Below are 23,096 nucleotides of genomic sequence, written 5' to 3'. Positions count from 1 at the left end.
CAATCCACTTAATTCTTGATCTAACTTGTGCCCCTCTTGCTTTTTCTAATAGCAATAATTCTAGATTTTGTTTTAATTTTAGAAATTGAGTCTGTTTGTTTTTGTTAGAGGGATCGTTTACTAAGTCTTTCTCAACGTCTGAAATTTGTAGCTCTAATCTCTTCACGTTATTCCGTTCTTTACATGCTACATTTTTACCAAACTCACTGCACAAATTTCTGATTTCAATTTTGCAACATTCCCACTTTTTTATATAGGAAATATTATCACTGACATCATAATTTAAATGATTATCTAGCAGTTCATTCATTAATTTGACAAACTCTGTGTTCTTAAGATAGCTATTATTGAATTTCCAGTATCCTGGCCCACGGGAAAAAATATTCTGATTAAGCTCTGTAACAACCGTTTTGTGGTCCGAGTTAGGGACTGTCCGATGCTCACAAGAAACACAACAATGCAGCATACTGTGTGATGTGAAACAATAATCGAGTCTTCTGGCTATAAATGGATTTGTTCTGTGCCATGTGAAATCTTTACTATTAGGGTGTAATGTTCTCCAAAGATCAACTAGTTCTAATGTACTGACTGAATGCTTAAACGCTTTAACTTCTGATTCTCTATGAGGGAGACCTGCAGTATTATCAAGAGAGTTGTTGAGAACACAATTAAAATCACCAAACATGAGAAAATGTCCGTCAATAAATTCGCTAAACTTTTCTTTGAGCATACTGAAGAATGCTATTTTATCCGATGATTCATTTGGAGCATACACATTGGCTAACATAAATTCATAATTGTCATACGACACTGAAACAACTAGTACCCTGTCTTCTGTTGTTTTCAAACTAACTTTACCTGGGAAATGCTTTGCTACTAAAATAAGTTCTCCCCTACTTCTATTTGTGCCTTCGTTAAAGAAAATAGTTCCACCCCACTGTTTCTCCCAAAATGGTATGTCTTTGGCTGTTACATGTGCTTCTTGTAAACAAATAATGTCAAACTTCTGCTCTCTTAAATAACGAAAGATTGAAATGCGTTTAAACTTATTTTTCAACCCTCTTACATTTAAAGATGAGATCAATAACTTGTCCATTGTGGGGGTAAATCAAAATTCATTTTATAGCCTATTGATGAGTACACACAAGATTAACATCGATAAAACATAACACATAAAATTAATCACTATTCAGTCTCATAGTCCGGGGGCGAAAACCAAAACCGTCTTTGACACAGAGGACAGCAGCAACACATTACCGACAATTCTCGGCAGTCACAGGCTCCGGGGCATGAACGGGGGGGACTGGGCTACCTGATCGTCGGTCATTCCGTCGACGATGCTTGTCGGTCCTGTCCCTCGGGCTGCGGCGATCCTGGGACCACTGGCGCTTGGGGGTCTCGGACCTGCTGCTGTGCTGGTCGAAAGAGAAGAGGGTGGACTGACGACAGCTCGGTCGGCTTCTGTCACCCCGGTCACCAGCTTTGCTGCCGGAACATCCAGCACCTTTTGTGGAAGAGTTGGATGCTGGAGATGTGGCTGTGACAACAGGAGCTACCGCTGCATTCTGGATGTCCGAGTACACCCCTCTGTCGTCTCCCTGCTGCTGCTGGGCATGCTTCTTGTCTGCTGGGTTCCCTGCAAACTGACAGGCTGCATCACCTCTCTTATGTCCAGGTTGTTTACACTGTCGGCACACAACTTCTTTTGTGCACTGTGAGACATGATGGTTAGACTCCAGGCATCGTGAGCAGAATACTGTTTTTTTAACTTCTTTCTGCTCTTTGTGGTAGATTTTGGCATTAAATATATTCACTTTCAAGATCTTTTCAAGGGGAGTGGGGGGAACGGAGATGAAAACAAAACGCCGCCCAGTTAAGAAACGGGTTAACTTGTTGTCCTGGTCCCTAGCCCTTTCGTATTTGACATCGGATCTGAGTTCACATCCTATTTTAGTGAGGGAATGTTCTATTTCCGAATCAGCCACGGATATCGGAATATTGTCAATCCACACCTTTGTGGACAGTTTTTCTTCTTCTGAGCCATCCCTAAGAATGTAAGGATTTGCATTAGAGGCCTGTATCACAGTATCTCTCACGCGCATACCTTTAAGAAGGATGTCTGTACGAGCCTCCTTTGTTGCAGGGTAGACACGCCACAAGCCTCGTATCTCCTGTGCCCCAAGGATGGTGCCTTGACCAGCAGCACGCTCCGCTGCCAGGCATATTTCCAATACCGTTGGACGAGAGTTGACCGAGTTAAGAATGTCTTTCTGTCTTATGAATACTGGTTTGATTGTCGAAATCGAAGCCGAGTGCGCCATTTCTGTTACACTGAAGTCGAATGACACCAAAGGGGGGTAGAGGGTGGGGAAATAAATAAACGATGACTGCGATCGACTTCTATGGAAGAAACAGCGGCGCAGAGCGATCGAAATCCTTCCAAACGTAGACTGTGAATGACGGCCTTCCAAACGTAGACTGTGTATGACGGAGAAAAAAAACAAACTAAGTCCAGAAAATCCCTGAGCTCAGTTCGCGTTCGGTTTGTTGAGAGAGCGCAGTAAGCGTGTCCGCACGGCACGAGAGCCACTCACCGAATCAAGAGTTTATGTCAATACTGTACATTATAGAGTGGAGAATAGTTTATGTCAGTAATTTATATTGCAGGATGGAGAGGAATTTATGTCAATACTTTATATTGTAAAATGGAGAAGAGATTGTGGGATGGAGAAGAGTTTATGACAATACTTTACATTGTAGAGTGCAGAAAAGTTTATGTCGATACTGTACATTGTAGAGTGCAGAAAAGTTTATGATAATACTTTACATTGCAGGATGGACAAAGAGAAGAGTTCAGGGGCCAGTGTTACCAGCGGTGGTGCTCAGAGAACGGTACAGTGTTTATCAGACTGCAGGGGACAGAATGGATTCCTTGCCCTCAGGGTCAACACATTCAGGTCAGAGGCTTAAACGTTGTGTCCTGGTTTTTTGTTGTTGTTGTTTTTTTTTCGGTGCCCCAGAATTTCTGACATATTTGGTTTTATGTTCTATATTCCAGTGATGATGAATGATGGATGATGAATGATGCGGGGTGATGAAGATATCTTTCGTGTTTTGTTTTTTCTTTCCTGCTCCATCATCTGCATCGTTTCGGTGAGCATTGCTCCCCCATTGCTCATTCTGAGTCCCACATACACGGCCACTCCCGCGTTCCTCTGTGGCAGTCATAGTGCCGGCGATCCACAGGGAACCATGTTAGGTCACCAGGAAGCCACACACCAGAGGAGACCCTGCACTGCTGCTGAGTAGGGTGATGAAGATTCTGCTATGGGATTTCATTTTGTTTTGGGACTATTCAGGGCCTGACCGGCACCTGTGGTTTATGCGAAGGTCAGGCATCTTCTCCTCTTTTGTTTAAAAATTTTTTTTTTGTGAAACAGAGAATGTGGTGCAGCATGTACAGATCAGTTTGCATGCTTGGACACCTTGAAACTGAAGCTCATCTCGGCATCTCCATTCCATTTCTTTGTTCTTTGACCTTTTTTTAACTCACTTAGGACGATGGAATGCCATAGCGTTCATGACGTAAGGTAGTGTTCCGAACGATGACAGTTACAAACAATTACAAACCGGACAACGGAACGCAATAGTGGTTTCGACTATTAATTTTTTTCCCCATGTTTTTCTCTTGGGGTAGCATAAAAATCGCAGCTACACCAGGCATTGCGAATGTGTCAAGGGTCGAATGGAAAGTTTCTTGTGAGATTCCGTAGCTATATACTTGCTGGTGAGCCATTGACCTCGGTACCCCACATGACAAGCTAATCTGTGTACGTATTGAAAATGGCGTCGCAGGTGATACAAGTAGAAATTTTTGGAGCAAACTAGATCACGAACAGAACAAGTGGAAGCAGCAGCATCCACGCCACAACAGAGCAGACCCGTACTACCTGCTGACTCGTTGAGAGCAGGTAGCCATTTTCAGGCTCAGGACAGGTCACAACTGCCTGAAACACCACCTACATGAAACTCCATATCGGCGACAGAGCAGTGCCCCTGCAGAACAGGCAACCAGACAACAGAACATCTGCTGCAGTCCTGCCTGCTCCACCAAGCGCTTCGAGAGAAAACCTGGCCCAACCCAATCCAAGCGGCCCAGAAGCTCTACGGAGAACTGGAGGACCTGCGACATACTGCCGCCTTCGTCGAGGAAACGGGGGAATCCATCGGATAAATGACAAATGAGACAACATCTGTTCCTTTCTCTGTTTAACTCTTTGATTCCTGCTGAGGAGTGTGTGTTTGTGTTGGTGTGTGGAATACTTGAGGAGGCAGTTTACAGGACTGCATGCTGCGGGATGACTGGGGAAAGGCTAATGACAGTGTGGTGTCTTGTGTTTCAGGTCAGTGGTTTGACAGGAGAGATACAGTGTCCGAACAATAGTGATGTTTTATGCATGGAAGACTTCTCCTTCCCTTCGAAGTCTTCTGATTCATGGCAACAGGGTGAGCATGGTGCAGTCTTGCTCATTGCAGTGCTGCATCTGTTTGTTCACATGACTGTTTATCATGTTTGATTATTTCATTTTGTTTCATGTTCATGTTTTGTACAAGCCTTGCTTCTTGGCAACAAGGTTAGCATGGTGTGGTCTTGCTCATCGCAATGCTGCATCCGTTTGCTTACTTCATTGTTTATTATGCTTGATTATTTCATCTTCATGCTTTACACAAACCTAGTGTAGGCTTGTTTACTATGTTAGGTTATTTCATGTTCACGTTTTACACAAACCTTGTTTAGACGTGTTTATTATGTTTGGTTATTTCATGTTTTACCCAAACCTAATGTAGGCTTTTTAATTATTTTTTTTATTATGTTTGATTGTTTCATTTCATGTTATGTTCTTGTTTCACATAAACGTAGTGTAGGGTTATGTGCAGGTCAGGCATCATGAAATCAGTGTGTGTGTGTGTGTGTGTGTGTATGGAGTCAGGCACCCAACCCTTTTTTTTTTTTTAATTGAGAGAGTTCAAGTGTTTATATTTGTATGACCTGTGTTTCAGATGAAGGAACATCTCCAACAGGCACCACTGTGACAACGACAATTCTTATTCACACTACACACACTGCTGGCAGTCCTTCACAAACAGGTACCACTGTGTCAGCAACAGAGAAGACCCCACAGACAATGTGCTGTGTCACAGACAGCGCTGCCAAAGTCACAGCATTCTTCTATGACTGCAGAAAACTCTTGCCGATTTTTTTCATTTATTTTCTTGATGCCTGGTTGTATGGGTTTCTGTCAACCGATTGAAGTTTGAAAATGTTCAGATTTTTCCCCCCCTTTCTTTGGTGAGAATGACATACATAAATCTACCTCTTAATTATTTTGTTCAGGGTTTGTTATGAATTTTTCTCTCAACTTTTGTCTCAGGAGAAGGAATGAGACATGACATGCAAGCTTTTCTATCAGTCACAATGTAAAGAAAAAAAAAAGGTATTGCGTGATTCTAAGAAGTTCAACTTTGTATATGAATGGATCTCAGGAACAAACACATCACCACTGTATTTCTTTCACTCTTGCATTTTTTGTGCGTTGTATGTGTGTGTTTAGCAAAGACTAAAATAAAATGCCTTGACATATGATCGGTCTTCCGTTTTTGTTCTCAGCAGGAGCCTGTCTCAGTGTTGTTATTTACATGCCTGCCTGCTGGCTTGCCCACAGCAACCACAATACATATGTTTACTGCACAGTTCAGTGTTTGTGACAAAGATGATACATACATTTACCACACAGTTCAGTGTCTTTGACAAAATGCAGATGTTTACCACACAGTTCAGTATCCCTTTTGTCACAACAGATTTCTCTGTGTGAAATTCAGGTTGCTGTCATCAGGGAGAGCTCGTCATTACAGTGCAGCGCCACCCATATTTTTTATTTATTTTTCTCTGCCTGTAAGTGTATTTGTTTCCCTATCAGAATGGATTTTTTTCTACAGAATTTTGCCAGGGATGTCTCTCTTGTTGCCATTGGTTCTTTTACGTGCACTAAGTGCATGATGCATGTGGAACTTCAGTTTATTGACTTATCTAAAAGACTGGCACCTAGACCACAACTTGAGTTCTAGCTTTTGTTCTTAGTTTCAGTACTGGATTCTCCCAGACCCAGCTGCAGTTCAAGACTGCATATTCCTCCCCTGTAGATTGCTCAAACACTTACACACACCCACTGCATAAACACTTTCATACTAATACACACCCCGATTGCACACACACACACACACACCAAGTACATGATGAACATAAACACCTGCTCCCATGCACACACACACACACACAAAATGAATCTCAGTGTTTGCCCATTGCTCAGTCAGGTCCATTTTATTTGCAGTTTTACCTTTTCTTCCTTTCCCTCTGCCACACAATTCTTCACCTGCCCCAAAACATTTCTTTTTTTACTTTTTTTTTTTTTTTTAGACACACATGCTCAGCCAAACCATGATCCACCACCGAATCCTGATCCATTTCACCTTCTGAATTCTCAGCCACAAAAATACACATACACACAAACACTTCACATAAGGTAGTCAAAGACAACTGTGAGAGAAAACAACAACAGAATCTTGATCCATTTTCACTTTTTGAATTTTCAGCCAATAGCTACGCATACACACAAACACTTAATAAGGACAATACGAGAGAAAAAAAAATTAACATATGCCACTGGTTCCTGCACTCGCACATATACATATATAAATAACAGCACAAGAAGGAAAACAGGAGGGTGAAGGCAGGCCTCGGACCACTGTTGCCTTGACCCTGTAGTGACAGGAACAGCCCAAAGTCTACTGTGTGGATTTGGACTTGTTCTTGCCCCGGGCTGACTTCTTGTCCTTCTTCTTCAAGCCATCAATGTTGGCCTTCAACAAATTCCCGTATGCCTGAAAAGTAAATGGCAAAGTTCATGTTTTTGTTGTTGATGGTTTTTTTTTTTGTCTTCCAGAAAATGCACCAATTGCAGAACATTATTGAAGAAGACAAAAAAAAAAAAACCGCACTAAGTACATTTCTAAATTCTCAGTAGCTCCTTACTGACAGATCAACTCATTGACATTCTCACCTGTTTAAATAAAACAGTCACTACAAGGCCCTAACATAGATAAATAATTGTGATAGTAGACGCATATCAGGAGCTGGCATCATATAGTACAAATAAACTAAGCATAAGGACCATCATTTCTGACTAAGCATTATGCTTGTCATCATTTTAAGTACTGATTAAGTCTTGTATCAATAAGAAAACAAAATATGACGGCTTTCTTTTCTGATATCTGTAAAACTAAATGAACTGGATGGCAAAATGACTTTTCACAAGCAAACTCATCCCCCCCCCCCCACCTTTATTATAAGAAATTGACAGAAACAACAGAACTATGCCTAGCAAAATTTGGAGAACAAAATGTATCAAAGTAACATTACTCACCATCTGGAACTTTGTAACATCTTTGTGATTGATCTGCAAGAGAACACACACACACACACTGTCAAACACAAAGGTACAGACAGCATGGAGGATCTTAAGGTTTCCACCTGTTTATTCCTTTCTAGTTCTACACAGTAAAGCACAACAACGCATCCAATGTGGCTTTGCTTACCAATGAAAAAAAAAAAATCCCTTTCAAATGAAGTTTAGACAATAACTGCTTCTCTTGTTCAAGTTGTTGCATATAGTTCAATTAAGTTGTTTATAAAAAAAGAAAAGAAAAAAAAAGCTTTGGTGAGGTAAAACAAAAATGAATAACAACAACACACAAACTACCACCACAAAACTAGCTTTGATTTAAGCCAATTTCAACTTCAGCACTTCTTTCTTTACATTATGCAGGCTTCACAAATGTACGTGGACATGCATGAAATCAAAAACCAGTTTTGATGATTGACAAAAGAGTAGACCTACAATTTAAACTAACAAAAATCTCTTAATGATGTATCTTCAAACTGCTAAGAAATTTACACACACACACACACACACAGTCACAAACTGGGGTCTGACCCTGTTCGAGAAAATGCTAGCTATGAGTATATCATGCACAAAACTGATATATTTTCCTCTAAAACAAATGGAGAATTCCGTAACAAAAGGCTAACCAGTCTGATATACAGACTAAGACTGGATGCTATAAAAAATGAAATTACGTTAAGAAAGACATGCATCTGTCATTTGTGCTGGTCCAATCACACCCCAGCATGTCAATTATGAATGAGAACAGCTGAAAACATTTTTTTATCGGTTAGTTTGATTTAGTTTATAATTTTTTTTCCCCCTTTCTTTTTGAACCAATGCAAATTGGAGAGAAAGGAATATGGAACACAGCGACAACATGTGGTGGGGTGGGGAAGGGGGTGCAATTTCTGTCTATATTCACAACTGTGGACAGACTAAAGAACAAACAGTCAAAAAATATCGCCCACACGCACCCACACACATATAAGCATAAAAGATGTTGAAACATACCACAGTGGAGAGTTTGCGGTTTCCTAATGTGGCACGAATCAGACACTTGTACTCATTTGGTTCTGGAAGAGCTCCATTGCGTGGTCTTGGTTTGTTGTGACCATCAACTTGAAGAAAAAAAGAAGAAAAAAGGAGTGATTATTGAAAGTGATTTCAAATAGACAAATTGTAATATGCCTGGCCAAATGTGGACATTTGCATACACCATAAAAAGTAAAGGAGTGATTACTGAAAGTGATTTTACTGATTCCAAACAAATTGTAATATACCTGACCAGATCTGGACATTTGCATACACTGTAAGACACTGTTAACCTCATATTTTCACAATTTGCTTTCCTTTACACAAGTTCAGCTTGCAGATTTTCACTAAAACATCATAATTTTATGGAATAAAACTCGACATTGACAAGAGGGGGCGGTTATGATATTGTATATCATCCTATTTAAATACAACATCATCAACACTGTCATCATGATCATGCAGTAACCGACTGAAAATGTAGTTATTGAAACCTTTATTCCATTTTCATAAACACGATAAAACATAGCATTATATCATAGCTTTATTATTTGTCTCCACCTGTGTTCTGTATTTATACTCACATCTTTTCATTGTAAGCGTCACAGAGCCAGAAGACTTGGCCTTCTGGAACAGCTTTGTCAGCTCCAGAAGAAACTGTACAGAAAAAAATCGCAAATCATCATTCTGAAAGTGCAGTATGAACGAAACAATACGTTTAATGACAAAATATTTGAAGGTTGTCTAATATTTAATTCATTTGAGCAACTGCAACTTACGACTTCGCTTTCGAGCAACATGATCGTGTCTGTGGTAAGAGGAAGTGCTCTCTTGTGACGGAGTTTCGTTTTGTTTTTTCATCTCGCTCGAAAAGAGGCTACATTCCAGAGTTATACTTGTATTTCTCTCTCTGACACACACACACGCACACACGTGCTTGAGCGCTGCTCATGTATGGGGTGTTGCATATATTTAAACGTTGCTCCATCAACCCATCACTTCTTGATTTTTTAAGCATTGCGCACTCAATGTAGAAAAATGCATCTGTCATGTGGGGACTCTCCGTCTTTTTCTTCCCCACTTAACTGAAGCCGGCAAAAGGCTTTGTCAGTCAGGCCTGCACGCCTGGATATTGATATGATACGATACAATATAACGTATTTATTCCTGCCATTGAGTACAAGTATTACTAGAGCTGAGAATCAGCCGGTGTCTTTTTCAGAACACACCCTTCCATCAGTCCACCCACGCACACTCATACACGCGCCGGCGGGTCACCGCGGCCGCGAAAGCTCACGACAAAACCTCACTGAGTCGAACTCTTCTTGAAACGCGAGTGGTTGAAGGGTTGGCTCCGGCCATACCACTCAGTAGACTAGTTCATAAAAAAAAGTCAACAAACAGATGCCGCATCCAACGGTCTCCAACAATGAGTTAAGTTGACTGCCGTGAGAGGTCAGCCACTGAGAAATAATCAAAACAAAACGTTAACTTGAAGTACCTGACGCAAGAACAGAACAAATCCATTCTTTGTAAGAACAGCAGTAGACTGGAACAACTTGAGTGACGTTCAGATGCTGGCGAGGGTGCAGGGCCACAATGATAGAGAGAGAGAGAGAGAGAGAGAGAGAGAGAGAGAGAGAGAGAGAGAATTAACTGTTACTACATATACCGGAAGTTGCTTGTGTGATACATCTTTGTCTTGCACGAAAATCAAAATGACAGCCGGCACGAAAGAGGAAAACATAACCGAAGACGAAGCTGCTCTGTATGACAGACAAATTCGTTTATGGGGTCTGGATGCTCAAAAACGGTTTGTATATGTGAACTGAATGACTTCACAATGAAACGACAATGTCCACCTCTCCCCTCCTTCTCAGCCTTAACTTCAGTCGATCGCCTTTTTGTTTCATCTTCATTGTGTCAACAGATTTAAATGAATGGGAGAAGAAGAAAAGGACTGTTATTGTTAACCTATGATATTCGAGATTCAGTTAAATGTATATAGAATTTCATGTTTTAATTCATGTTCCAGTTTTGTTGATCAAAATGTGATATTTGTGTATTAAAAACAAAACAGAACAGAACGGTGATCATGCACACAACCAAGGAACTTAAACAAGGGACATAATTTGGACACATAATTTATTTGGAGGTGTTCTCTGGTTAAACTATGGTGAAGTGTGTGTGTGTGTGTGTGTGTGTGTGTGTGTGTGTGATGTTCATTAATGAAACATAATTTCATTCTTTCACTCCTTATTTACAATTACTGGGTAACTTACTAACCTTTTCAGTGCAAAAGATTTTCAGTAGGTTTGTTCCCTGTACTGCTGTGGTGCCTGGCAGTTAAGTAACAAAAAATATTTTTAAAAAAAGGCACAAAAAGGGAGGAGTGTGGGTAGGGGTAGGTGGGTGGTTAGGCAAGTAGATGTGGTGGTTTTGTCACCAGGATTTAGTAGAAAATACAACAGGGATCTAGATGCTGCTTCAATCGTGTTATTCTGTTCAGTGGTGAGATAGAAGACAAATTGACAGCATTGGAGGAGCATTGGATATATTTATAACTAAAGAGATGATGAACAATTATTGTGGACAGGCTCCGTGCAGCCAGTGTGCTGCTAATAGGGCTTCGTGGTCTGGGAGCTGAGGTGGCCAAGAACATTGTCCTGGCAGGGATCAAATCTCTGACTTTGCTGGACCCCACAGTTGTAAGTATTGTTGTTGTTTTTCAAGAAAATGGAGATTAATTGTACATTGCAAACAGATTGATTGTACATAGCAAACTAGCAAAGTTGTAAGGGAGTCAAAAGAAAGATATGAGAGTAAACTAAAACTGGTAAAACTGAAAGTGTCATTTGTCTAGAGCTCTCTCTGTTCCCCCTCACACCCTCATCCTGACTGCTGAGAAAGAGAGAGATTGGGAAATGAATGATATTATTTACTCTGATAGATAATGGTAATAAAGGATATTATTTACTGTGTTAAATAATGTACATTTTGATGTTGGAAATTTGTATGTATATGAAAAAAATATGTAGAAAAAGAATGAATTTATAACTGTATACTAATAGTATATATAAGGAAATCCACCTTGTCTTCTTTCATTAATGTTGTGATTCCAGATTTGAAAATGTAAGTTATAACTTAAAACGTTAATATGATTTGAAATGATGGTTTTATTGTTTTCCCCAGATGCCATTGCTTATTTGATATTAACATATTTAGATATATGATTAAGTTGTCTTATGTTATGTGCTAGGTTAGTACGACATTTGTTTATGTTAACTTTGAATTAGAATATTCATCAGTAAAACTGAATATCTTTTTTTTCCTTTGAAAACAGTTGTTTATGTATTTTTTTGAATGTTAGAATCATCAAACACTAAAAATATTTTCTTTCAATATTTGAATGAAACATTTGCTATTTGAATATGAACATATTCTATTTTTCTATCTTTTTTTATGATAACATAAGATGTAAATCAAGTTGCATTCAAATTATTTCAGTAGTGAAATACTTCAAGAACAAAACAGAGTTCCATCCTGGTCTGTCTGTGAGTATGACTATAGTATATCAGTATCACTTTAAGTGTGCTGTATGTGTCTGTATAACAGGCAGATGAGGAAGATGCTGCTGCACAGTTCCTCATCCCACGGTCAGAAATTGGGAAAAACGTAAGTGTATTTATGATATACATTGTTACACGCATATATTATTGAAACCATAGTGAGAGAAAATGTAAATAAAAACAACAACAAAGAATACTGATTATTTTTGTATTCACTGATGTATGTGAAGACTGAACTAGTCGTGTATTATGCAGCACTTAAGAACTTTCCATTCAGTGCATATGTACATATCAAACAGAGTTTTTTAAAAGTTGTAAATTACATATATAGTGTCTTAAAAGTTGATAGATTTCTATATGATATTAACTGATTTTTTTGAGCACTATTAACATTTCATACAGATACTGAGGACTTACTTGATATAATTTATAATGAAATGGTTTGTCACTTTGTGCCTTTAATCACTTATTCGCTGATCAAAATGGACATGTATATTTTAGTATATTTTTAGCGTGTGCTGTTGCCCACTGATGTAATCATGGTATCTTTTTGTGTTAACAGTTTGCAAATTATGTTTGAAAGGAATGAAGTTAATTTAATATTGGAGAGTCTGATAAAGTATTTCTGTAATGATATAATTCCCTATCTTAAAGAAATTCTGTTTCCTTTTCAAATACTAGAGGCAATTAGTTCTTTTAAAAATTAAGTTAAAATATAGTATTGTGGCTTTTTATTTTTCACAAAGTTCTAGCACAACAGTCACCAGTTCTGAAGAACGACTTGAGTTAACAAAACATACATAGGAAACATAAAAAAAATGCTCACTTTGAAAGAATAAAAAAAAAACCACACCCAAAAACAGCATATTATGTAATCGTTCATTTAGTTATATTCGGTCATGCATTGACCTTGTTTAGAAAAAGCAGAATCCCTTAAGGCCTGACCAGTGCAATGGGTAAGTGAAAGTCAGGCATCTGCTCCTCTGGTTATTTATTATTTATTAATTTTAATGCAACGGTTGTAAATGGACTAGCCTGCATGCTTTTGACTCCTGCTTGGAACTGAAGCTGAAACTTGATTTATTTGTACAACTAACTGAGTTAAGCTATTTTTCATATCTGTAGCCGTTTTCGACAGCGATCAGAATTCTAAATGAGGACAGAGAATTCAGATTCATATCTGACAGAAACGTGATAAATAAGCGTGTCACAACAAAGCATGATTGAGAAGCGCTGGGTTCCCAGAGAGCGGAGGCCTCACTGGAGCGCACGCAGGCCCTCAACCCCATGGTGACGGTGACGGCTGACACGTCCAGCATCGAGGACAAGGACGACGACTTTGTCAAGTCGTTTGACGTGGTGTGTGCCACAGGGTGTGGGACCACCACTCTGACACGCCTCGACCGTCTGTGTCGGGAAGGCGACGTCAAGTTCTATGCTGGTGACGTCTTCGGCTTCTTTGGCTTCATGTTTGCCGATCTGGGCACGCATGAGTTTGCAAAGTGAGTGCATAGTTGTTTTTGTCTGTGTGTGTTGGTTGACAGTTCTGGATCAGGTGGGTGATTTGTGGGTGGGTGGGTTTGTGCATATGGGGGTTGGGTGTACCTGCCTTTAATCCTCTGTTTTGTTTTCTCTTTAACAAGAAACATCAAAGAAATGAATGAACATGCATACTTATGCATACACAATTCATGCATACATTATACATATGTATGTACATACACCCATACACGCACACAATCTGACATTGACACACACAAACATAAACACACACACACATTTTGCACACACACATGCACACACACACTCACACCGTGCACACACACACACACACACACACACACACACACTGCTCTCTTTTTCTATATCCTATTATTTTTGTTGATGACTTTCTGTGGAATGTTGATGATGGCCTCGTTTGCCCTGAAGTAACAGTTGTGTGTGTGTGTATGTGTGTGTGTACTGTGTGTTTGTGTACAGTGATATGTGTGTCATGGTTGTCCTGTAGTAACACAGTGTGTGTTCAGTGATGAGTGTGTCCCCAGGGAGGTGAAGAAGCCCAAGGCAGCCCAGAAGCCAGTGGGGGATGAGGGGGAGGGGGAACCGTCCGCCAAGAAGGCCAAGGTGGAGGAGGAACCGGAAACCTACACTGTCAAACAGGTACAGTACAACAGGCACACAGCGTTCTGTGTGGCCCTGTTGTTGTTTTTACATGATCTGGAAATTATAGGTGGCAGAATGGTTAAGACTCTTGTCTGCAAATATAGAATTTGTGAGGGTCTGGGTTCGAATTTCTACTTGCACCGTTTGACTGGAAAATCGAACTGAGTGTCTAGTCGTTCAGATGAGACGGTAAACCAAGGTCCTGTGTGCAGCACATACTGACAGATGTGATGTAGCGCATGATTATGGATTTGTCCGAACGCAGTGACGCCTCCTTGAGAAACTGAAACTGAAACTAGAAATTATATACCACTTATGACTAGTTTAAGTTTCAAAGGGGTATCAGAGCGTATCGACCAATCCATGTATGCCTCACCACATCTGCTGTTGGGGGGGAAAAAAAAAAGGAACAGATGCCTGACCTTTGCGTAAACCCAATGGGCTGATTAAGCCTTGAGAGCCCATCCTAGGTTTCATTTGTATAGAACATTAACATAAGAAAAAATAAGATAAACAGGGAAAAATATACAAATGAATACATAAAGATAATATGTAATAGTTATGTCTAGAAATTTGATTCCTATCTTGGAAGTAAATACTAGAATACTAGTTTGTCTGAAAGTTAAACATCATTTGTCTTGAAATTAAATTCCTATTTTGGAATCTTTAAGCAACAGTTGTTTTTTTCTTTCTTTCTTGAAATATGAAATTATGCCTTGAAATACTACAGGAGTGCTGTGACTTTTGCTGAATTACATCTGTGCCTCCATACACTTCTGTTCTGAGACTCTTTAATCAATGTTAGACAATGCTTCTTATGTTGAGGTTTCTCTCCTCCACCCCCATTTTTTGTTTGTTTGTTTATTTGTTTTTTTTTGTGTTATTTTGTTTTGTTTGTTTGGTCTGGCCTTTGCACATTGCAGTGATGTGCATTGTTTGAATCACTCCAAACTATTGGTTTTAGAGAAATTCAGGAAACTCAGTGGGTGGGTAGCTTTGTGTGTGTGTGTGTGTGTGTGTGTGTGTGTGTGTGTGTGTGTGTGTGTGTGTGTGTGTTGATATTTTGAATCAGTGTGGTGATGATTTGGAAAGAGCAATCGCACATGCCCTCTGTGTTCGCACTGGTGTCTCTACTTGTATCCTAGTGTTGAAGGACGTTCTGTTTCTCATGACGTATTAACCTGACAAGGCAAAGCGAAGACTTTGGGAACTAAACTATTTTGGAAAACAAACCCCGTTTTAATTGATAAAAGATTTTACTCCTCCTATACCACAAGCAATTCGCAAGGGGAAGAGGGTGTTTCACAATGATGCTATCAGTGTCATGTCGGTGTTTCACAATGACGCTATCAGTGTCATGTCCAATGTTGTTAAGGGTTTTGGTAAGAAGACGTTGTAAAATCATGAATGCGGATTATTGGTAGAGAGAATGAAAATGATAGGGAGGGGTTAAACAGCTGAAAGCAGAGCAGCTGGTGTCTGTAGATTTTGCATGTCTGAACGCGAGCAAGAATGAAGACAGACGTGGAACACACACAGCGTCAGGTCAGGACAAAGCAAATCATTGTGTGAATGAAGTGTGTGAGTGTTAATGATGAAGGAACACAAAATGAAAATCCAGCGTATTCTGTGCAGAGATACCTCAGGGTTATTGGTTATTTATCAGTTTATTTATTGACTTAATTATTAGTGTAATTCCTTTTCAGCAGGACCACAGTCTTTGAGGAGCACTCATTGTTTGTATGGCTTTGTGTCTTTTTAAAAATATTCCTAAATGTTTACTTCTATATTTGTCATAAAACAGAAATACCCTTGCAAGTGAATTGTCACTGTAGTACTCTGTAATTGTTTACTAATATGTTAATGGTGTATTTTGTCTACAGTGACATGTATGAACATGAAAAAAATTCTGGTAATGATGATGATGGTACTTCAGTATGAGAAATATAGCCTTCAATGCAAGGGAGAGAGAGAAAAAACAAGTGTGTGAGTGTTGTTTGTCCATTGTAGACAATGACATTCCCGACTCTGGAAGGGGCCTTGGGTGTGAAGTTTGACACCAGCACTCCAGAGGGCAAGAAGAAACTGAGGCAGACTCCCAACACCTTCTTCATCACCAAGGGTATTATTGTGTGCACTGTGTGTTGTGCGTGTGTGTGTGTGTGTGCGCGCGTTGCCTTGAGCAGCGTTTGGTCTGTGGAAGTGTGGATTCCTTTTATCGTGATCTTTATCTCACTTTTTTTTTTTTTTTTTTTTAGAGACCGGACAACTGATGTAAAAGCACCCCCCTACACACACACTGCACATGTGCACATGCATGTATTACAAAATGGTTAGATTTTAAATCACTGGAAATAATGATAATATTGATAATAATAATAATAATGATAATATGCATCTATGGTGGTACAGTGTGTGTAACAGCTGACCGATACGTTGTGTATGTTTGGCGTTACAGTGTGTGTAACAGGTGGACAGACACGTTGTGCATGTTTGGCGTTACAGTGTGTGTAACAGCTGACCGATACGTTGTGCATGTTTGGCATTACAGTGTGTGTAACAGGTGGACAGACACGTTGTGCATGTTTGGCGTTACAGTGTGTAACAGGTGGACAGACACGTTGTGCATGTTTCACGTTACAGTGATGCTGGAGTTTGTAGAGCAGCAGAAGAGAAGTCCCCTCACCTCCTGCCTGGAGAGCGACTCCAAGCAGCTGTCCACTCTCCGGGACAAGACGCTGGAGAGCTTCGACATCGCGGAGAACAAACTTCCCCAGGACTTCACACAGTGAGCATGCACAGTGTTACAGTTTGGGTCAGGTTTAGTGATAGTTCACACAGTGTTACAGTCTGGGTCAGGTTTAGTGATAGTTCACACAGTGTTACAGTCTGGGTCAGGTTTAGTGATAGTTCACAGTGTTACAGTCTGGGTCAGGTTTAGTGATAGTTCACACAGTGTTACAGTTTGGGTCAGATTTAGTGATAGTTCACACAGTGTTACAGCTTGGGTCAGGTTTCGTGACAGTTCACACAGTGAACACATACAGTGTTGAGTTAGGGGGGTTTAGTGTTTGTCTTTATCAGTCCTTTTTGCTGTCCCATCACCTGCACTGTTTCAGTGACATTATTGCACACCCATGCCGCTCATTCCAAGTGTCTCCTACACAGCCACACCCTGCTTCGTTTGTCACAGTCCTAGCATCAGCGGTCGATAGGGAACTATTGAATTTAGGTCGCCAGGAGACCACACACCAGAGGAGACCTTGCACCGTTGCTGAATCACTTTGGTGGTATTCAGTAGTACCTGTTCTGGCTTAACATACACAGGACACCACCTTCTAAGTAAGCCCCTTACTGATGACAATAATTGCTAAGTCATGGAACCAGAGTAAGCGAGCATCTCCCCCGCCAGAGTGAAGACTGTCACCACGTCCCTCCAACAAACAGACCTTATGAATCTGCAGACACTGAAGACCTTTGACAGGACTCACCCCAGCATGGAAAGCATCAAGTTTGAGGTCGTTGTTAGAGCCAGGCATGAAAAGGTTCTGTGGGGGTTAACAGTCTAGATTTTTTCATTTTGGATGGAGGCGGTTTGAACTGGGACTGGAGTGATCCGTTGTCCCCACTTCTTTTTTGTTCTGTTTTTTGTGTGTATAGGGTTTTTTAATTTTCTAGGAAAGATCAAGATGTTTTATGTTCACAGAGTATCCAAAGCTTGTTTTGTCTCTCTTTTTTCTTTTCTTTTTCTTTTTTTTTGGGGGGGGGGAAGAAATTTTTATGGCTCGGTTGAAGAGCTTATTGAATGTGTGAAAGGAATAGCTCTGTGTCCATCGAGGTTTTGTTGGACTGAGGACAGTGGTTAATGAAGTGACTGATGTTGCAGGTACTGCTTTGGACAGTTGAGTCCTGTGTGTGCTGTGGTCGGAGGTATCATTGGTCAGGAAATCATCAAGGTGAGGTGGTTGTGTGTGTGTGTGCAAGAGTGTGTGTTTGTGTGTGTGTGTGCGTGCATGATTTTGTATGTGAGAGAGTTTATGTGTCTGTGTGTGAGTTTATGTCTGTGTGCTAGTGAGCGCATGCATCATTTTTGATTTGTTGTATAAACGTGTGTGCTGGCAGAAATTTGTAACATTTAAATGCATGCAAATGATAGAATAACAATTTATTTCAAAGACAGACAAAATTTTATGTTCAAAATCTTTCTTTAATGGTACTTGGCCACGTATTTGGTTGTTTTCATGCTTGCACAATCACTTCAACTCATTCCCTGTACTGTTTTAGTTCACAGTGAAGAAAGGAAAGTTGAACCATTTTGGGTGTATTGTTTATTTGGAGGTTCTGTGGCTTTCAAAGAGTAAGGTGACAGAATAGTTGAGACTTTTATCTGCGAGTACAGTGTCTGTTAGGGTGCAGCATATATCAGTTTCGTCCAAATGCAGTGACGCCTCCTTGAGAAACCGAAAATGAAATTGTGGTTTAGTTACACATACTTTACCGTGACCCACTGGAGCGGCATGGGTCTGGATTCCTGTCCTGGCCAAACTACAAGTCTGCCATATGGCAAAATCGAAAGTAATTGTGGCTGTTAGCTTCCCTTGGTAAGTTACCTCCCTTGGTGTGTGGTTTTTCAGGCTGTGTCGCAGAAGGACGCCCCTCACAACAACTTTTTCTTCTACAACGGAACAGACGATGGGGGATTCGTCATCACCCTTGGCAGCTAGAGAATGCGTCTCTTCACTGCCTGCTGGAGACAGTCAGGGAGGCAGAGGGAAGATGTGTTGATCCACAGCAGCTTGCCTCCTCTGTCTCTGTGACTGCCTGGAGAACTGTTTTCACTGAATGTGCAGCGAAGCTGGGTTGATGGCTCTGTGTAGACAACATGGTTGTCGGTCAGGTGGTGTGTGCCAGTCTTCACAGACTTCACAGTCCTGAAGTGAAATAGTACAGTGTTAAAGCTGATGAGTCAACTGGTACGATAGGAATAATGTAAAAAAAAGATTGACTTAGACAGCCATGAAATAAAGTGCTTAAGGTGGGTTGGGTTCTTTAAAAAAGAAAAAAAGCAGCATTCGTTGGTTGTTGATCAGTTTCAGTGTAGGTGAGTGAAAAAGAGAGAGAACTGACCATCAATGGAGAGTTAGTTGATGTTAATGACCGAACACCTGAAGCTTCGTTCAGCAGCTGTCATGTCTAGCAACAGGAGTGTAGGGTTCATAGCGATGATCATTGATGCGTTTTGCTGACTGGTTGGCAGCTGTGAAGATCCAGTCTGTTTCACACTCTGGAGAATCGTAAAATCCTTTGATTTTCAGTGGGAATATCTTAATGGATTTGATACTGTCTGCTCATTGATTCTATTGTCATCATTATCCATACATTTGGTTTTAACATTTTTTTTTTTTTTATACCAAACTGAACTTTGCGCACAATTTCCATAAGTGATCATCTTCAGAAATTGGAAATCATATTTTCGGCGATCACCACGACCTACAAGAAACTTTGCTGATCGTTGTCATTTGTTGTCTATTTCTTCACTCTGTCCATCTGATGAACAAGAAGATTGTTTCTTCACTTGATGTGACTCATGCCAGATTGTTTCAGAGCTGAATAAAGAAAAAAAAAAAAAAAAAGAAAAATTATGACAAACTCATGTGTGTGTGTGTGTGTTCTGAGAGAGAGAGAGAGAGAAAGAATGAACAGGAATTAACATTTAAACTGGAGACAAGTTTGTCTCAGTAATGATGTTTCCCATGCATATTCTGCTGTTAGCACTATTCTCTCTCCCAGTCCAGAAATGTCTCATCCTGTCTTCCCTCGTTCCTGTCCCAACTCCCCATTCAACACAGGCAGAATGGCTAAGTTGTTAAAAGAGTTTGAGGTGTTTCCATTACGATGGATGGTACTTCTGGCTGAGGAGTGTTGATGTATTATCTGCAAACTGAACAAAAAAGAAAGAAAAAAAAAAACAGAACTGAAAAAAAGCAAAAAAAACACAAAAAACAACAACAACACAAACAAACAAAAAACCAGCACAGAAGTTAATCAGTAGACAAAACTGAATGAGTAACCAAATGGTGTTTGCGACACACTGTTAACTCTCTCCATACGAACGGCGAAAGAGACGATGTTAACAACGTTTCACCTCAATTACCACCATCAAAATTTTGCAAGCGGAAGGCTCTTATATGAAGAGGTGAATGTTGACAAAGAATACCACAATTCTGACAACGGAAGCTAAAGGTTGGGTCATTGAGACACCCACTGGACATCCGAGGGGTCTGTATAGAGGAGAAGAGAGGACTGGCCGTACTGAGTGAGTTAAACTGACTCAAAGAACTCGTGATGCGCACACAGACACAGAAAAGAGGAATGCCAGGTCTTCTGCTGCCTTCAGGGGCTGCAACTCCAACAGTAAGTACCTTCACTTCTATGCTAGAGTGGGCTCCTACATGTAGGATTGTTTTTCACCCTGCCATGAATTGTACTATATTGCATTGTACTGTATTGCTCTTGTGTCACAACAGGTTTCTCTGTGTGAAATTTGAGCTGCTCTACCCAGGGAGAGTGCTTTGTTTCACTGAGACCACCGCCTATTGTTTGATTTTTTTTTTTTTTTTTTTTTTTTTGCCTGCAATTTTTTGCCCATTAAAGTAGATGTTTCTTTCCTAATTTTTCCAGGGACAACCCTTTGCCATGGGTTCTTTTACATGCGCTAAGTGCATGCTGCACATGGGACCATGGTTTATCGTCTCATCCAAATGACTAGCATCCAGATCACCACTCAAGGTCTTGTGGACGGGAAGAAAATTCTGGCGACTGTGGAATTCGAACCACTGCACTCAGATTCTCTCGCTTCCTAGGTGGATGCATTACTACTAGGTCAACACACCACAGCCATACCCCATTTTCAGGGGTTTGTATGCCCTTTGTTTCCATAATAGCCCACCAATGATGAGATGGATTACAGTATCTTTAACATGCGTATTTGATTTTCTCCATGAGTTTACGTTTGATGGGGGTTCAGGCACTTGCATGTCTGCACATGATGTTGATCAAGGTGATCGGAGAGTGGTAGTGTGAATGACAGACTCGGATATAAATGCACTTTAAGCATGTGAAAGAACCAGCGATGACAGCCGAGTTGTCTAGGGCTTTTTTTTTTTTTTTCTAGAGAATTCCACATTGATTGATAATATTCATTAAAATAAATAGATAAATGAATATATATATATATATATTTTCATTTTTTTATTTTTTATTTATTTATTTTTTTTAGGGGAAAAAGGGGTGTGTCCCAGTTTTGGTGACAAGCTGTCCACAGGAAGAGAACATACAGAACAAAGTGGTGAGACATGAGTCAACTACCTATCCAAATATAATGTAGGTCAGTGCGACGAAACACAACCAGATACAGCACAAAGCAGCTCAATGCATCACATCGCAATAATAATTATCTAGGCAACGCTGTCATGTGACTGCATGTCTAGCTCAATGCATCATATCGCAATAATAATTATCTAGGCAACGCTGTCATGTGACTGCATGTCTAGCTCAATGCATCACATCGCAATAATAATTATCTAGGCAACGCTATTGACTGCATGTCTAGCTCAATGCATCACATCACAATAATAATTATCTAGGCAACGCTATCATGTGACTGCATGTCTAGCTCAATGCATCACATCGCAATAATAATTATCTAGGCAACGCTGTCATGTGACTGCATGTCTATGAAGTATATGACGGCCGACTGTGTAGGTCACAGTTTCCCATCTTAGAAAGGGGCTGACAAATCCCTCAATGATGCGACTGTGATGAGATTCGAACCCATATCCTTCCAGTTTGTCCATGACGCTTGCCATTTCGCCACAGCAGCCTATCTACGTCTTCTCTGTTAACTCTGTGAAGAGGCATTGGGGCGCCGCACAGAATAATTGCCGTAAATACCAGTGGACGGGCGTGAAATCATAGTATATTTTTTTCCCCCCGTGAAATTTCATCCAAGTATTTTAACCGATCTGTTCACAACATTACACCAGCTCTGTCAGATGAGTGTCAAAGCCTGGATTTCTGGCTACAGTTTTCCCGCCAATATTGCAATGTTGTCAGGCCGTTGTTTATTCATTTATTCATGTCTATCTTTTGATTCTAATAATCAATTGATTCATTTATCATTATTCATCTATTCTTTTTGTCTATCTATTGGTTTATGTAATTGTTCATTTTCATGTTTATCTTGAAGCTGAACTGTCCTGTCATTAACTGCGGGCCCAGTTTCTTGGGGTAAAAAAAAGAAAAGAAAAGAGGAAGACAAGAAAGTCTCAGGTGATTCACAGGGGAGTGGGGAATGCGTTGTCTCCCTTGTGTCATACACTCTTTTGATCGTTTTATTATATTTTGGGGGGGATAATTTTCAGTGGAGAGTGTTTATGTTTCATTCAATCTTTTTCTTCGTCAGCACGTAACGCGGTCATTCTCAGGTGATACGGCCCTTGTCACGGCCACAACGCGTACAAAAAGAAGAAGAAGACGAAGAAGTAAAATTCATTTTTCTCTCCCCTGAACGTGGGTTTATTATCCGTTCATTTTCAGCCCTTTTGTGACGGGCACGAAAGTCTAACAGAGGCAGAGGGGTGGGTGTCACCCCGTGTGAAAGAAGCACTATGGGGGTGGCGCGGTCAGCTTTCCGTTGTTGGGTATCAACATTCATCAACCGTTATTAGCCTCTCTCCCAACCTTTCGCTCACTCCGTTTGGGACCACTTTAAAAAAAATATAAAAAAAAAGAAAAAAAAAAAAAGAAAAAAGAAAAAAAAAGAGATGGA

The 23,096-nt window shown here is 40.3% G+C and overlaps 3 protein-coding genes across 4 annotated transcripts in view; 2 read left to right on the top strand and 1 right to left on the bottom strand.

Moving 5' to 3' along the window:
• Window positions 1–5,642, top strand: part of LOC143296059 (ciliated left-right organizer metallopeptidase-like) — a 42,407-nt gene extending 36,765 nt beyond the window's left edge. For both annotated transcript variants that reach the window (XM_076607809.1, XM_076607810.1), the window contains 3 exons: window positions 2,835–2,957; window positions 4,404–4,506; window positions 5,062–5,642. In XM_076607809.1, coding sequence (XP_076463924.1) covers window positions 2,835–2,957; window positions 4,404–4,506; window positions 5,062–5,312 — 477 coding nt within the window. In that variant the 3' untranslated portion in view covers window positions 5,313–5,642. The remainder of the gene's footprint in view (window positions 1–2,834; window positions 2,958–4,403; window positions 4,507–5,061) is intronic.
• A 702-nt stretch (window positions 5,643–6,344) lies between these two features.
• On the bottom strand, window positions 6,345–9,359 carry LOC143295995 (signal recognition particle 14 kDa protein-like). The gene is made up of 5 exons (XM_076607729.1): window positions 9,314–9,359; window positions 9,119–9,191; window positions 8,514–8,620; window positions 7,482–7,514; window positions 6,345–6,939 (listed from the first exon to the last, which is right to left on the bottom strand). The coding sequence occupies exons 1-5, from the start codon at window positions 9,332–9,334 to the stop codon at window positions 6,844–6,846; spliced, it is 330 nt and encodes a 109-aa protein (XP_076463844.1). The 5' UTR covers window positions 9,335–9,359; the 3' UTR covers window positions 6,345–6,843.
• Window positions 9,360–10,229: 870 nt separating this feature from the next.
• LOC143295837 (SUMO-activating enzyme subunit 1-like) lies at window positions 10,230–19,905 on the top strand. The gene is made up of 9 exons (XM_076607483.1): window positions 10,230–10,347; window positions 11,131–11,242; window positions 12,150–12,209; window positions 13,349–13,605; window positions 14,149–14,263; window positions 16,277–16,388; window positions 16,910–17,054; window positions 18,153–18,222; window positions 18,901–19,905. Exons 1-9 carry the CDS (start codon window positions 10,253–10,255, stop codon window positions 18,988–18,990), a joined length of 1,056 nt encoding a protein of 351 aa, XP_076463598.1. The 5' UTR covers window positions 10,230–10,252; the 3' UTR covers window positions 18,991–19,905.
• The last annotated feature ends 3,191 nt before the right edge of the window (window positions 19,906–23,096 follow it).

The sequence above is a fragment of the Babylonia areolata genome, chromosome 21, assembly GCF_041734735.1.
Source record: "Babylonia areolata isolate BAREFJ2019XMU chromosome 21, ASM4173473v1, whole genome shotgun sequence".
NCBI lineage: Eukaryota > Metazoa > Mollusca > Gastropoda > Neogastropoda > Buccinidae > Babylonia > Babylonia areolata.
The sequence above is the reverse complement of the archived record's forward strand: the minus strand, read 5'-3'. Positions and strand labels throughout refer to the sequence as shown.

Coding starts and splice junctions, on each gene's coding strand:
- LOC143295837 (XM_076607483.1), top strand. CDS start 10,253: ATGACAGCCGGCACGAAAGAGGAAAACATAACCGAAGACGAAGCTGCT. Junction 10,348..11,130: donor GGTCTGGATGCTCAAAAACG/GTTTGTATATGT, acceptor TATTGTGGACAG/GCTCCGTGCAGCCAGTGTGC. Junction 18,223..18,900: donor TTGGTCAGGAAATCATCAAG/GTGAGGTGGTTG, acceptor GTGGTTTTTCAG/GCTGTGTCGCAGAAGGACGC.
- LOC143295995 (XM_076607729.1), bottom strand. CDS start 9,334: ATGTTGCTCGAAAGCGAAGTC. Junction 9,192..9,313: donor TGTTGCTCGAAAGCGAAGTC/GTAAGTTGCAGT, acceptor TTTTCTGTACAG/TTTCTTCTGGAGCTGACAAA. Junction 8,621..9,118: donor GACGCTTACAATGAAAAGAT/GTGAGTATAAAT, acceptor TTTTTCTTCAAG/TTGATGGTCACAACAAACCA.